We start from the raw sequence: 16,986 nt of genomic DNA, 5'->3' as shown, positions 1-16,986 counted from the left end.
ATGCTGTACATTGCTGCAGTGTGTGCCAGACCCCATGTGTGACCATAACATAATCCAGTGTCCTGTGACCTCTCCGGCTATGCTGTACATTGCTGCAGTGTGTGCCAGACCCCATGTGTGACCATAGCATAATCCAGTGTCCTGTGACCTCTCAGGCTATGCTGCACATTGCTGCAGTGTGACCCCATGTGTGACCATAGCATAATCCAGTGTCCTGTGACCTCTCAGGCTATGCTGTACATTGCTGCAGTGTATACCAGACCCCATGTGTGACTATAGCATAATCCAGTGTCCTGTGACCTCTCAGGCTATGCTGCACATTGCTGCAGTGTGTGCCAGACCCCATGTGTGACCATAGCATAATCCAGTGTCCTGTGACCTCTCAGGCTATGCTGTACATTGCTGCAGTGTATACCAGACCCCATGTGTGACTATAGCATAATCCAGTGTCCTGTGACCTCTCAGGCTATGCTGCACATTGCTGCAGTGTGTGCCAGACCCCATGTGTCACCATAGCATAATCCAGTGTCCTGTGACCTCTCAGGCTATGCTGCACATTGCTGCAGTGTATACCAGACCCCATGTGTGACCATAGCATAATCCAGTGTCCTGTGACCTCTCAGGCTATGCTGCACATTGCTGCAGTGTGTACCAGACCCCATGTGTGACCATAGCATAATCCAGTGTCCTGTGACCTCTCAGGCTATGCTGCACATTGCTGCAGTGTGTACCAGACCCCATGTGTGACCATAGCATAATCCAGTGTCCTGTGACCTCTCAGGCTATGCTGCACATTGCTGCAGTGTATACCAGACCCCATGTGTGACCATAGCATAATCCAGTGTCCTGTGACCTCTCAGGCTATGCTGCACATTGCTGCAGTGTGTGCCAGACCTCATGTGTGACCATAGCATAATCCAGTGTCCTGTGACCTCTCAGGCTATGCTGTACATTGCTGCAGTGTATACCAGGCCCCATGTGTGACCATAGCATAATCCAGTGTCCTGTGACCTCTCAGGCTATGCTGCACATTGCTGCAGTGTATACCAGACCCCATGTGTGACCATAGCATAATCCAGTGACCTCTCAGGCTATGCTGCACATTGCTGCAGTGTATACCAGACCCCATGTGTGACCATAGCATAATCCAGTGTCCTGTGACCTCTCAGGCTATGCTGCACATTGCTGCAGTGTATACCAGACCCCATGTGTGACCATAGCATAATCCAGTGTCCTGTGACCTCTCAGGCTATGCTGTACATTGCTGCAGTGTGTGCCAGACCCCATGTGTGACTATAGCATAATCCAGTGTCATGTGACCTCTCAGGCTATGCTGCACATTGCTGCAGTGTGTGCCAGACCCCATGTGTGACCATAGCATAATCCAGTGTCCTGTGACCTCTCAGGCTATGCTGCACATTGCTGCAGTGTGTGCCAGACCCCATGTGTGACCATAGCATAATCCAGTGTCCTGTGACCTCTCAGGCTATGCTGTACATTGCTGCAGTGTGTGCCAGACCCCATGTGTGACCAAAGCATAATCCAGTGTGCAGTGACCTCTCAGGCTATGCTGTACATTGCTGCAGTGTATACCAGACCCCATGTGTGACCATAGCATAATCCCAGGCTGCAGTGACTTCTCAGGCTATGCTGCACATTGCTGCAGTGTATACCAGACCCCATGTGTGACCATAGCATAATCCAGTGTCATGTGACCTCTCAGGCTATGCTGCACATTGCTGCAGTGTATACCAGACCCCATGTGTGACCATAGCATAATCCAGTGTCCTGTGACCTCTCAGGTTATGCTGTACATTGCTGCAGTGTGTGCCAGACCCCATGTGTGACCATAGCATAATCCAGTGTCCTGTGACCTCTCAGGCTATGCTGCACATTGCTGCAGTGTGTGCCAGACCCCATGTGTGACCATAGCATAATCCTGTGCCCTGTGACCTCAGGCTATGCTGCACATGGCTGCAGTGTATACCAGACCCCATGTGTGACTATAGCATAATCCAGTGTGCAGTGACCTCTCAGGCTATGCTGTACATTGCTGCAGTGTGTGCCAGACCCCATGTGTGACCATAGCATAATCCAGTGTCCTGTGACCTCTCAGGCTATGCTGTACATTGCTGCAGTGTGTGCCAGACCCCATGTGTGACCATAGCATAATCCAGTGTCATGTGACCTCTCAGGCTATGCTGCACATTGCTGCAGTGTATACCAGACCCCATGTGTGACCATAGCATAATCCAGTGTCCTGTGACCTCTCAGGTTATGCTGTACATTGCTGCAGTGTGTGCCAGACCCCATGTGTGACCATAGCATAATCCAGTGTCCTGTGACCTCTCAGGCTATGCTGCACATTGCTGCAGTGTGTGCCAGACCCCATGTGTGACCATAGCATAATCCTGTGCCCTGTGACCTCAGGCTATGCTGCACATGGCTGCAGTGTATACCAGACCCCATGTGTGACTATAGCATAATCCAGTGTGCAGTGACCTCTCAGGCTATGCTGTACATTGCTGCAGTGTGTGCCAGACCCCACGTGTGACCATAGCATAATCCAGTGTCCTGTGACCTCTCAGGCTATGCTGCACATTGCTGCAGTGTATACCAGACCCCATGTGTGACCATAGCATAATCCAGTGTGCAGTGATCTCTCAGGCTATGCTGCACATTGCTGCAGTGTATACCAGGCCCCACGTGTGACCATAGCATAATCCAGTGTGCAGTGACCTCTCAGGCTATGCTGCACATTGCTGCAGTGTATACCAGACCCCATGTGTGACCATAGCATAATCCAGTGCCCTGTGACCTCTCAGGCTATGCTGCACATTGCTGCAGTGTATACCAGACCCCATGTGTGACCATAGCATAATCCAGTGTCCTGTGACCTCTCAGGCTATGCTGCACATTGCTGCAGTGTGTGCCAGACCCCATGTGTCACCATAGCATAATCCAGTGTCCTGTGACCTCTCAGGCTATGCTGCACATTGCTGCAGTGTGTGCCAGACCCCATGTGTGACTATAGCATAATCCAGTGTCCTGGGACCTCTCAGGCTATGCTGCACATTGCTGCAGTGTGTGCCAGACCCCATGTGTGACCATAGCATAATCCAGTGTGCAGTGACCTCTCAGGCTATGCTGCACATTGCTGCAGTGTGTGCCAGACCCCATGTGTCACCATAGCATAATCCAGTGTCCTGTGACCTCTCAGGCTATGCTGTACATTGCTGCAGTGTTTGCCAGACCCCATGTGTGACCATAGCATAATCCAGTGACCTCTCAGGCTATGCTGTACATTGCTGCAGTGTGTGCCAGACCCCATGTGTGACCATAGCATAATCCATTGTTCTGTGACCTCTCAGGCTATGCTGTACATTGCTGCAGTGTGTGCCAGTCCCCATGTGTGACCATAGCATAATCCAGTGTCCTGTGACCTCTCAGGCTATGCTGTACATTGCTGCAGTGTGTGCCAGGCCCCATGTGTGACCATAGCATAATCCAGTGTGCAATGACCTCTCAGGCTATGCTGTACATTGCTGCAGTGTGTACCAGACCCCATGTGTGACCATAGCATAATCCATTGTCCTGTGACCTCTCAGGCTATGCTGCACATTGCTGCAGTGTATACCAGACCCCATGTGTGACTATAGCATAATCCAGTGTCCTGTGACCTCTCAGGCTATGCTGTACATTGCTGCAGTGTGTGCCAGACCCCATGTGTGACCATAGCATAATCCATTGTCCTGTGACCTCTCAGGCTATGCTGCACATTGCTGCAGTGTATACCAGACCCCATGTGTGACCATTGCATAATCCAGTGTCCTGTGACCTCTCAGGCTATGCTGTACATTGCTGCAGTGTGTGCCAGACCCCATGTGTCACCATAGCATAATCCATTGTCCTGTGACCTCTCAGGCTATGCTGTACATTGCTGCAGTGTATACCAGACCCCATGTGTGACCATTGCATAATCCAGTGTCCTGTGACCTCTCAGGCTATGCTGTACATTGCTGCAGTGTGTGCCAGGCCCCATGTGTGACCATAGCATAATCCAGTGTGCAATGACCTCTCAGGCTATGCTGTACATTGCTGCAGTGTGTACCAGACCCCATGTGTGACCATAGCATAATCCATTGTCCTGTGACCTCTCAGGCTATGCTGCACATTGCTGCAGTGTATACCAGACCCCATGTGTGACTATAGCATAATCCAGTGTCCTGTGACCTCTCAGGCTATGCTGTACATTGCTGCAGTGTGTGCCAGACCCCATGTGTGACCATAGCATAATCCAGTGTCCTGTGACCTCTCAGGCTATGCTGCACATTGCTGCAGTGTATACCAGACCCCATGTGTGACTATAGCATAATCCAGTGTCCTGTGACCTCTCAGGCTATGCTGCACATTGCTGCAGTGTGTGCCAGGCCCCATGTGTGACCATAGCATAATCCAGTGTGCAGTGCCCTCTCAGGCTATGCTGTACATTGCTGCAGTGTATACCAGACCCCATGTGTGACCATAGCATAATCCAGTGTCCTGTGACCTCTCAGGCTATGCTGTACATTGCTGCAGTGTGTGCCAGGCCCCATGTGTGACCATAGCATAATCCAGTGTCCTGTGACCTCTCAGGCTATGCTGCACATTGCTGCAGTGTGTGCCAGACCCCATGTGTGACCATAGCATAATCCAGTGTCCTTTGACCTCTCAGGCTATGCTGCACATTGCTGCAGTGTATACCAGACCCCATGTGTGACCATAGCATAATCCAGTGTCCTGTGACCTCTCAGGCTATGCTGCACATTGCTGCAGTGTGTGCCAGACCCCATGTGTGACCATAGCATAATCCAGTGTCCTGTGACCTCTCCGGCTATGCTGCACATTGCTGCAGTGTGTGCCAGACCCCATGTGTGACCATAGCATAATCCAGTGACCTCTCAGGCTATGCTGTACATTGCTGCAGTGTGTGCCAGACCCCATGTGTGACCATAGCATAATCCATTGTTCTGTGACCTCTCAGGCTATGCTGTACATTGCTGCAGTGTGTGCCAGTCCCCATGTGTGACCATAGCATAATCCAGTGTCCTGTGACCTCTCAGGCTATGCTGTACATTGCTGCAGTGTGTGCCAGGCCCCATGTGTGACCATAGCATAATCCAGTGTGCAATGACCTCTCAGGCTATGCTGTACATTGCTGCAGTGTGTACCAGACCCCATGTGTGACCATAGCATAATCCATTGTCCTGTGACCTCTCAGGCTATGCTGCACATTGCTGCAGTGTATACCAGACCCCATGTGTGACCATTGCATAATCCAGTGTCCTGTGACCTCTCAGGCTATGCTGTACATTGCTGCAGTGTGTGCCAGACCCCATGTGTCACCATAGCATAATCCATTGTCCTGTGACCTCTCAGGCTATGCTGTACATTGCTGCAGTGTATACCAGACCCCATGTGTGACCATTGCATAATCCAGTGTCCTGTGACCTCTCAGGCTATGCTGTACATTGCTGCAGTGTGTGCCAGGCCCCATGTGTGACCATAGCATAATCCAGTGTGCAATGACCTCTCAGGCTATGCTGTACATTGCTGCAGTGTGTACCAGACCCCATGTGTGACCATAGCATAATCCATTGTCCTGTGACCTCTCAGGCTATGCTGCACATTGCTGCAGTGTATACCAGACCCCATGTGTGACTATAGCATAATCCAGTGTCCTGTGACCTCTCAGGCTATGCTGTACATTGCTGCAGTGTGTGCCAGACCCCATGTGTGACCATAGCATAATCCAGTGTCCTGTGACCTCTCAGGCTATGCTGCACATTGCTGCAGTGTATACCAGACCCCATGTGTGACTATAGCATAATCCAGTGTCCTGTGACCTCTCAGGCTATGCTGCACATTGCTGCAGTGTGTGCCAGGCCCCATGTGTGACCATAGCATAATCCAGTGTGCAGTGCCCTCTCAGGCTATGCTGTACATTGCTGCAGTGTATACCAGACCCCATGTGTGACCATAGCATAATCCAGTGTCCTGTGACCTCTCAGGCTATGCTGTACATTGCTGCAGTGTGTGCCAGGCCCCATGTGTGACCATAGCATAATCCAGTGTCCTGTGACCTCTCAGGCTATGCTGCACATTGCTGCAGTGTGTGCCAGACCCCATGTGTGACCATAGCATAATCCAGTGTCCTTTGACCTCTCAGGCTATGCTGCACATTGCTGCAGTGTATACCAGACCCCATGTGTGACCATAGCATAATCCAGTGTCCTGTGACCTCTCAGGCTATGCTGCACATTGCTGCAGTGTGTGCCAGACCCCATGTGTGACCATAGCATAATCCAGTGTCCTGTGACCTCTCCGGCTATGCTGCACATTGCTGCAGTGTGTGCCAGACCCCATGTGTGACCATAGCATAATCCAGTGACCTCTCAGGCTATGCTGTACATTGCTGCAGTGTATACCAGACCCCACGTGTGACCATAGCATAATCCAGTGTCCTGTGACCTCTCAGGCTATGCTGCACATTGCTGCAGTGTGTGCCAGGCCCCATGTGTGACCATAGCATAATCCAGTGTCCTGTGACCTCTCAGGCTATGCTGCACATTGCTGCAGTGTATACCAGACCCCATGTGTGACCATAGCATAATCCAGTGTCCTGTGACCTCTCAGGCTATGCTGCACATTGCTGCAGTGTGTGCCAGACCCCATGTGTGACCATAGCATAATCCAGTGTCCTGTGACCTCTCAGGCTATGCTGCACATTGCTGCAGTGTATACCAGACCCCATGTGTGACCATAGCATAATCCAGTGTGCAGTGACCTCTCAGGCTATGCTGTACATTGCTGCAGTGTGTGCCAGGCCCCATGTGTGACCATAGCGTAATCCAGTGTCCTGTGACCTCTCAGGCTATGCTGCACATTGCTGCAGTGTATACCAGACCCCATGTGTCACCATAGCATAATCCAGTGTCCTGTGACCTCTCAGGCTATGCTGCACATTGCTGCAGTGTATACCAGACCCCATGTGTGACCATAGCATAATCCAGTGTCATGTGACCTCTCAGGCTATGCTGCACATTGCTGCAGTGTATACCAGACCCCATGTGTGACCATAGCATAATCCAGTGTCCTGTGACCTCTCAGGCTATGCTGCACATTGCTGCAGTGTGTGCCAGACCCCATGTGTGACCATAGCATAATCCAGTGTGCAGTGACCTCTCAGGCTATGCTGTACATTGCTGCAGTGTGACCCCATGTGTGACCATAGCATAATCCAGTGTCCTGTGACCTCTCAGGCTATGCTGCACATTGCTGCAGTGTGTGCCAGACCCCATGTGTGACTATAGCATAATCCAGTGTCCTGTGACCTCTCAGGCTATGCTGTACATTGCTGCAGTGTGTGCCAGACCCCATGTGTGACCATAGCATAATCCAGTGTGCAGTGACCTCTCAGGCTATGCTGCACATTGCTGCAGTGTGTGCCAGACCCCATGTGTAACCATAGCATAATCCAGTGTCCTGTGACCTCTCAGGCTATGCTGTACATTGCTGCAGTGTATACCAGACCCCATGTGTGACTATAGCATAATCCAGTGTCCTGTGACCTCTCAGGCTATGCTGCACATTGCTGCAGTGTATACCAGACCCCATGTGTGACTATAGCATAATCCAGTGTCCTGTGACCTCTGCTGCAGTGTGTGCCAGACCCCATGTGTGACCATAGCATAATCCAGTGTCCTGTGACCTCTCAGGCTATGCTGCACATTGCTGCAGTGTGTGCCAGACCCCATGTGTGACCATAGCATAATCCAGTGTGCAGTGACCTCTCAGGCTATGCTGCACATTGCTGCAGTGTGTGCCAGACCCCATGTGTGACTATAGCATAATCCAGTGTCCTGTGACCTCTCAGGCTATGCTGCACATTGCTGCAGTGTATACCAGGCCCCATGTGTGACCATAGCATAATCCAGTGTCCTGTGACCTCTCCGGCTATGCTGTACATTGGTGCAGTGTGTACCAGACCCCATGTGTGACCATAGCATAATCCAGTGCCCTGTGACCTCTCAGGCTATGCTGTACATTGCTGCAGTGTGTGGCAGACCCCATGTGTGACCATAGCATAATCCAGTGTGCAGTGACCTCTCAGGCTATGCTGTACATTGCTGCAGTGTGTGGCAGACCCCATGTGTGACCATAGCATAATCCAGTGCCCTGTGACCTCTCAGGCTATGCTGCACATTGCTGCAGTGTGTGCCAGACCCCATGTGTGACCATAGCATAATCCAGTGTCCTGTGACCTCTCAGGCTATGCTGTACATTGCTGCAGTGTATACCAGACCCCATGTGTGACCATAGCATAATCCATTGTTCTGTGACCTCTCAGGCTATGCTGCACATTGCTGCAGTGTGTGCCAGACCCCATGTGTGACCATAGCATAATCCAGTGTCCTGTGACCTCTCAGGCTATGCTGTACATTGCTGCAGTGTATACCAGACCCCATGTGTGACTATAGCATAATCCAGTGTCCTGTGACCTCTCAGGCTATGCTGCACATTGCTGCAGTGTATACCAGACCCCATGTGTGACCATAGCATAATCCAGTGACCTCTCAGGCTATGCTGTACATTGCTGCAGTGTATACCAGACCCCATGTGTGACTATAGCATAATCCAGTGTCCTGTGACCTCTCAGGCTATGCTGCACATTGCTGCAGTGTGTGCCAGACCCCATGTGTGACCATAGCATAATCCAGTGACCTCTCAGGCTATGCTGTACATTGCTGCAGTGTGTGCCAGACCCCATGTGTGACCATAGCATAATCCAGTGTCCTGTGACCTCTCAGGCTATGCTGTACATTGCTGCAGTGTATACCAGACCCCATGTGTGACCATATCATAATCCAGTGTCCTGTGACCTCTCAGGCTATGCTGTACATTGCTGCAGTGTGTGCCAGACCCCATGTGTGACCAAAGCATAATCCAGTGTGCAGTGACCTCTCAGGCTATGCTGTACATTGCTGCAGTGTGACCCCATGTGTGACCATAGCATAATCCAGTGTCCTGTGACCTCTCAGGCTATGCTGTACATTGCTGCAGTGTATACCAGACCCCATGTGTGACCATAGCATAATCCAGTGTCCTGTGACCTCTCAGGCTATGCTGCACATTGCTGCAGTGTGTGCCAGACCCCATGTGTGACCATAGCATAATCCAGTGTCCTGTGACCTCTCAGGCTATGCTGCACATTGCTGCAGTGTGTGCCAGGCCCCATGTGTGACCATAGCATAATCCAGTGTCCTGTGACCTCTCAGGCTATGCTGCACATTGCTGCAGTGTGTGCCAGACCCCATGTGTGACCATAGCATAATCCAGTGTCCTGTGACCTCTCAGGCTATGCTGCACATTGCTGCAGTGTGTGCCAGACCCCATGTGTGACCATAGCATAATCCAGTGTCCTGTGACCTCTCAGGCTATGCTGCACATTGCTGCAGTGTGTGCCAGGCCCCATGTGTGACCATAGCATAATCCAGTGTCCTGTGACCTCTCAGGCTATGCTGCACATTGCTGCAGTGTATACCAGACCCCATGTGTGACCATAGCATAATCCAGTGTCCTGTGACCTCTCAGGCTATGCTGTACATGGCCGCAGTGTGTGCCAGACACCATGTGTGACCATAGCATAATCCAGTGTCCTGTGACCTCTCAGGCTATGCTGTACATGGCCGCAGTGTGTGCCAGACCCCATGTGTGACCATAGCATAATCCAGTGTCCTTTGACTTCTCAGGAGACCACTTCTACAAGAGGAACAAGAACCTTCCTCCTGAGGAACAGATGATTTCTGCCCTACCAGACATCAAAGTCCTGACACTGAATGAGGAGCATGACTTCATGGTCATTGCCTGTGATGGTATATGGTAAGATATTGCCAATCTGCTCTCTTCAGATACATCGGCAGCGAATTCCACCAAAACCTAATCTGTCCTCTCTTCCAGGAACGTGATGAGCAGCCAGGAAGTGGTGGACTTTGTGCTTGATAAGATGAGCCAACAGGAGCAGGCCGGGAAACCTGTTTGCCTGTCCTCCATAGTGGAAGAAGTAAGTCTCCATTATACAATCGTGTTCTGGGATGGGAAGGGGTGTGGCCTATTGTACATAGTGGTGGAAGTTAGGCCTGAACGATTTTAGGGAAAGTTTGCACGATTTCTGTCAGAAATTGCTATTTCGATTCGATTCACGATTTTATTCAAATCAAGCTTTAAACCAACCTGACCAAGGCGAGAGTCAACGAGGGGCGGCGGGGAGATTATCATGTCGCCTATCCCTAGTTTCCCCTTGCAGCACTTATTATGGGGGGGGGTATGAGTCATGTCACAGAGGCGGTGGGGACAATTAATATTAGGAATGGGGTAGGTATGGTAAAGGTAAGCAGTGGGGGTGGGATGGGTGTTACGCTGATACACACGCACACACTTAATTCTCCATCTCAGAGCACTCACTGATACACACACACTTCATCTTGCAGCACTCACTGATACACAGTTATCCACACTCACTAATACACACACTTCATCTTGCAGCACTCACTGATACACACACACACACACACACACAAAGCAGCACACACACACACGTATCCACTCACTGATACACACACACACCAACACACACCAACACACACACACACAGCAGCACACACACACGTATCCACTCACTGATACACACACACAGCAGCACACATTGAAATGCACACACACATACTTATCCACACACACTGACTGAAAGACACAAACCGTCACGCACTTCAGTCTTGCCTGCAGCTCCATCTCCCCCACGCAGTGCAGATAGATCCACGTGCTCTCTGTCTCCTGTGCTTCCTGACAACTTCTGGAAGGGGAGGGAGGGAATTCCTTCTCTGCTCCCTGCTACACGCTGAGCTGCTTTGTAATGCTGAGAAAAGTCAGACCAGACAATAGCTTTTGTCTCGCTGTGGTCTGCACACCTTTAAACAATCAGTGTAGCAAATAGTTTGAGTGCCTATATCAGCTTCACAGAAGGAGCGAGCGAGAGACTGTGGGCGGAGTCTGCCGCCCGCCCAGCTGAGCTGACGATGAAGCTAGGAGGAGTGACAGAGAGCAAGAGCCTGCCGCTGCTATGTCTGCTGATGACAGGAGGAGGAGGAGAAGAAGGTGGCACTAACTACGTAGAAGTATGAGATACTGAGCTGCCGAGGGGAGTGAGAGCCGCCGCTTTTTGTACAGACATTTGTACATGCTGCGGTGCTGCTACTGTACAGCAAGAGGGCGCAGTACAGCAAATATCGGCAAAAATCGACACTTTGGCGATCACGGAATCATCACTTCCGTGATTGCGATTTCGATACAAAACGATAAATCGTTCAGGCCTAGTGGAAGTCACGTTATACAGTCATATTCCTGGAGGGGGAGGGGGGATGGACTATTGTCCATAGTGGTGGAAGTCACGTCATACAATCCTATTCCTGGAGGGGGAGGGGGGATGGACTATTGTCCATAGTGGAGGAAGTCACGTTATACAGTCATATTCCTGGAGGGGGAGGGGGGATGGACTATTGTCCATAGTGGAGGAAGTCACGTTATACAGTCATATTCCTGGAGGGGAAGGGGTGTAATGGATTATTGTCCATAGTGGTGGAAGTCACGTCATACAATCATATTCCTGGAGAGGGAGGGGTGTGATGGACTATTGTCCATAGTGATGGAAGTCACGTCATACAATCATATTCCTGGAGGGGGCGGGGTGTGATGGACTATTGTCCATAGTGGGGGAAGTCACGTCATACAATCATATTCCTGGAGGGGGAGGGGGGATGGACTATTGTCCATAGTGGTGGAAGTCACGTCATACAATCATATTCCTGGAGGGGGAGGGGTGTAATGGACTATTGTCCATAGTGGAGGAAGTCACGTCATACCATCATATTCCTGGAGGTGGAGGGGTGTAATGGATTATTGTCCATAGTGGTGGAAGTCACGTCATACAATCATATTCCTGGAGGGGGAGGGGTGTGATGGACTATTGTCCATAGTGGTGGAAGTCACGTCATACAATCGTATTCCTGGAGGGGGAGGGGTGTGATGGACTATTGTCCATAGTGGTGGAAGTCACGTCATACAATCATATTCCTGGAGGGGGAGGGGGGATGGACTATTGTCCATAGTGGTGGAAGTCACGTCATACAATCCTATTCCTGGAGGGGGGATGGACTATTGTCCATAGTGATGGAAGTCATGTCATACAATCATATTCCTGGAGGGGGAGGGGTGTGATGGACTATTGTCCATAGTGGAGGAAGTCACGTCATACAATCCTATTCCTGGAGGGGGGATGGACTATTGTCCATAGTGATGGAAGTCACGTCATACAATCATATTCCTGGAGGGGGGATGGACTATTGTCCATAGTGAAGGAAGTCACGTCATACAATCATATTCCTGGAGGGGGAGGGATGTGATGGATTATTGTCCATAGTGGTGGAAGTCACGTCATACAATCATATTCCTGGAGGGGGGATGGACTATTGTCCATAGTGGAGGAAGTCACGTCATACAATCATATTCCTGGAGGGGGAGGGATGTGATGGATTATTGTCCATAGTGATGGAAGTCACGTCATACAATCATATTCCTGGAGGGGGAGGGGTGTGGCCTCTTGTCCATAGTGGTGGAAGTCACGTCATACAATCCTATTCCTGGAGGGGGAGGGGTGTGATGGACTATTGTCCATAGTGGTGGAAGTCACGTCATACAATCATATTCCTGGAGGGGTGTGATGGACTATTGTCCATAGTGGAGGAAGTCGCGTCATACAATCATATTCCTGGAGGGGTGTGATGGACTATTGTACATAGTGGAGGAAGTCACGTCATACAATCATATTCCTGGAGGGGGAGGGGTGTAATGGATTATTGTCCATAGTGGTGGAAGTCACGTCATACAATCATATTCCTGGAGGGGGAGGGGTGTAATGGATTATTGTCCATAGTGGTGGAAGTCACGTCATACAATCATATTCCTGGAGAGGGAGGGGTGTGATGGAAGTCACGTCATACAATCATATTTCTGGAGGGGGAGGGGTGTGATGGACTATTGTCCATAGTGGTGGAAGTCACGTCATACAATCATATTCCTGGAGGGGTGTGATGGACTATTGTCCATAGTGGAGGAAGTCGCATCATACAATCCTATTCCTGGAGGGGGAGGGGGAATGGACTATTGTTTATAGTGGTGGAAGTCACGTCATACAATCATATTCCTGGAGGGGGAGGGGTGTAATGGATTATTGTCCATAGTGGTGGAAGTCACGTCATACAATCATATTCCTGGAGGGGGAGGGGTGTGATGGCCTATTGTCCATAGTGATGGAAGTCACGTCATACAATCATATTCCTGGAGGTGGAGGGATGTAATGGATTATTGTCCATAGTGGTGGAAGTTTCGTCATACAATCCTATTCCTGGAGGGGTAGGGGGGATGGACTATTGTCCATAGTGGAGGAAGTCACGTCATACAATCATATTCCTGGAGGGGGAGGGGTGTGATGGACTATTGTCCATAGTGGAGGAAGTCACGTCATACAATCCTATTCCTGGAGGGGGAGGGGTGTAATGGACTATTGTCCATAGTGGAGGAAGTCACGTCATACAATCATATTCCTGGAGGTGGAGGGATGTAATGGATTATTGTCCATAGTGGTGGAAGTTTCGTCATACAATCCTATTCCTGGAGGGGGAGGGGGGATGGACTATTGTTTATAGTGGAGGAAGTCACGTCATACAATCATATTCCTGGAGGGGGAGGGGTGTGATGGACTATTGTCCATAGTGGAGGAAGTCACGTCATACAATCCTATTCCTGGAGGGGGAGGGGAGATGGACTATTGTTTATAGTGGAGGAAGTCACGTCATACAATCATATTCCTGGAGGGGGAGGGGTGTAATGGACTATTGTCCATAGTGGAGGAAGTCACGTCATACAATCATATTCCTGGAGGGGGAGGGGGGATGGACTATTGTCCATAGTGGTGGAAGTCACGTCATACAATCCTATTCCTGGAGGGGGAGGGGTGTGATGGACTATTGTCCATAGTGGTGGAAGTCACGTCATACAATCCTATTCCTGGAGGGGGAGGGACTATTGTTTATAGTGGAGGAAGTCACGTCATACAATCATATTCCTGGAGGGGGAGGGGTGTAATGGACTATTGTCCATAGTGGAGGAAGTCACGTCATACAATCCTATTCCTGGAGGGGGAGGGGGGATGGACTATTGTTTATAGTGGAGGAAGTCACGTCATACAATCCTATTCCTGGAGGTGGAGGGGGATGGACTATTGTTTATAGTGGAGGAAGTCACGTCATACAATCATATTCCTGGAGGGGGAGGGGTGTAATGGACTATTGTCCATAGTGGAGGAAGTCACGTCATACAATCATATTCCTGGAGGTGGAGGGATGTAATGGATTATTGTCCATAGTGGAGGAAGTCACGTCATACAATCCTATTCCTGGAGGGGGAGGGGGGATGGACTATTGTTTATAGTGGAGGAAGTCACGTCATACAATCATATTCCTGGAGGGGGAGGGGTGTGATGGACTATTGTCCATAGTGGAGGAAGTCACGTCATACAATCATATTCCTGGAGGTGGAGGGATGTAATGGACTATTGTCCATAGTGGTGGAAGTCGCGTCATACAATCCTATTCCTGGAGGGGGAGGGGGAATGGACTATTGTCCATAGTGGTGGAAGTCACGTCATACAATCATATTCCTGGAGGGGGAGGGGTGTGATGGATTATTGTCCATAGTGGAGGAAGTCATGTCATACAATCATATTCCTGGAGGTGGAGGGGTGTAATGGATTATTGTCCATAGTGGTGGAAGTTTCGTCATACAATCCTATTCCTGGAGGGGGAGGGGGGATGGACTATTGTTTATAGTGGAGGAAGTCACGTCATACAATCATATTCCTGGAGGTGGAGGGGTGTAATGGATTATTGTCTAGTGGTGGAAGTCACGTCATACAATCCTATTCCTGGAGGGGGAGGGGTGTGATGGACTATTGTCCATAGTGGTGGAAGTTTCGTCATACAATCCTATTCCTGGAGGGGGGATGAACTATTGTCCATAGTGGTGGAAGTCGCGTCATACAATCATATTCCTGAAGGGGGGGGGGAGGGGGGGGATGGACTATTGCCTGTAGTGGAAGTAGGTATTGGTCATGTGATGTCATTGTCCTCCTGTCTCTCCACCCTCCATAGCTGTGGCCTGAGGGGCTGGCAGACCTCATACCAGGCAGATGTTGGTCATGTGATGTCATTGTCCTTCTCCTGTCTCTCCACCCTCCATAGCTGTGGCCTGAGGGGCTGGCAGACCTCATACCCGGCAGATATTGGTCATGTGATTTTTCTTTGTCTTGCAGCTCCTGGATCAGTGCTTGGCTCCGGACACCTCTGGAGATGGCACCGGCTGTGACAACATGACCTGTATTATTGTCCGCTTTCATCCATTCACCCTCAGCAAGAGGAAACTGGAGGATGAGGCGATCGGCAGTGGGAAGAGCAGCAGTAAGAAGGCCAAGCGGGATTAGTGGAGCTCTGACCTCACTGGACTATGGACACTGCGGACACTGAGTATTGTGCTTTTTTAGAGTTGGGTCCTGAAGGCCGCTGTACAAATGTCGTCTTCTCGTGGTTGGCTCTGGGCTGGACGGCGCTCGGGGGAGGGGGGACTGGTCATTAACAATTTGTGTATAATTTTGTAATCATTCCATAAGCCCTTGTTGCTGGTCCAGAACCTGTGGATGAATTTTAACATGCCTTTTTTTATAAATCGGTGTGTGGTCTGACTCACTATGGCGTGCTGATGGTTGGATGATCTGCCGCGTACACCGAAGATAGCTGGAACGTAGGGGGGAACTCTGGGAAATGGCGCTGTAGCCGGCACTCCTGACATTAAATGGTTAATAAGGCTCCTGTGTGGTTAGAGGCGCTGTGGGCTGAATGCCCGTTTCACCAGGATATCCGCATGTATGTGGGAATTGGTAATACTGTTGTCAGTGTCTGGATACTGGCACCCTTCGGGCTATCGTAACAGAGGATGTGTAACTATGTGCCCATATCAGTAACTGGATGCAGTAACAGGGCAGTAGCTAGGTAATGACATGAGGAACCATACACCGACATTGCATCTCTCATCTGGAACAGGAAGCTGTAGTAACTGGATGCAGTAACAGGGCAGTAGCTAGGTAATGACATGAGGAACCATACACAGACAATGCATCTCTCATCAGGAACAGGAACCTGTAGTAACTGGATGCAGTAACAGGGCAGTAGCTAGGTAATGACATGAGGAACCATACACAGACATTGCATCTCTCATCAGGAACAGGAAGCTGTAGTAACTGGATGCAGTAACAGGGCAGTAGCTAGGTAATGCTATGAGGAACCATACACAGACATTGCATCTCTCATCAGGAACAGGAACCTGTAGTAACGGATGCAGTAACAGGGCAGTAGCTAGGTAATGACATGAGGAACCATACACAGACATTGCCTCTCTCATCAGGAACAGGAACCTGTAGTAACTGGATTCAGTAACAGGGCAGTAGCTAGGTAATGACATGAGGAACCATACACAGACATTGCATCTCTCATCGGGAACAGGAACCTGTAGTAACTGGATGCAGTAACAGGGCAGTAGCTAGGTAATGACATGAGGAACCATACACAGACAATGCATCTCTCATCGGGAACAGGAACCTGTAGTAACTGGATGCAGTAACAGGGCAGTAGCTAGGTAATGACATGAGGAACCATACACAGACATTGCATCTCTCATCGGGAACAGGAACCTGTAGTAACTTGATGCAGTAACAGGGCAGTAGCTAGGTAATGACATGAGGAACCATACACAGACATTGTATCTCTCATCGGGAACAGGAAC

The 16,986-nt window shown here is 50.1% G+C and overlaps 1 protein-coding gene across 3 annotated transcripts in view; it reads left to right on the top strand.

Moving 5' to 3' along the window:
* The window catches only part of PPM1G (protein phosphatase, Mg2+/Mn2+ dependent 1G), a 75,738-nt gene extending 59,865 nt beyond the window's left edge, over nucleotides 1–15,873 (top strand). For all 3 annotated transcript variants that reach the window (XM_068279798.1, XM_068279800.1, XM_068279799.1), the window contains exons 8-10: nucleotides 9,792–9,921; nucleotides 10,000–10,102; nucleotides 15,464–15,873. In XM_068279798.1, coding sequence (XP_068135899.1) covers nucleotides 9,792–9,921; nucleotides 10,000–10,102; nucleotides 15,464–15,631 — 401 coding nt within the window. In that variant the 3' untranslated portion in view covers nucleotides 15,632–15,873. The remainder of the gene's footprint in view (nucleotides 1–9,791; nucleotides 9,922–9,999; nucleotides 10,103–15,463) is intronic.
* Nucleotides 15,874–16,986: the final 1,113 nt, after the last annotated feature.

This window comes from Hyperolius riggenbachi, chromosome 4 (assembly GCF_040937935.1).
Source record: "Hyperolius riggenbachi isolate aHypRig1 chromosome 4, aHypRig1.pri, whole genome shotgun sequence".
NCBI lineage: Eukaryota > Metazoa > Chordata > Amphibia > Anura > Hyperoliidae > Hyperolius > Hyperolius riggenbachi.
The sequence above is the reverse complement of the archived record's forward strand: the minus strand, read 5'-3'. Positions and strand labels throughout refer to the sequence as shown.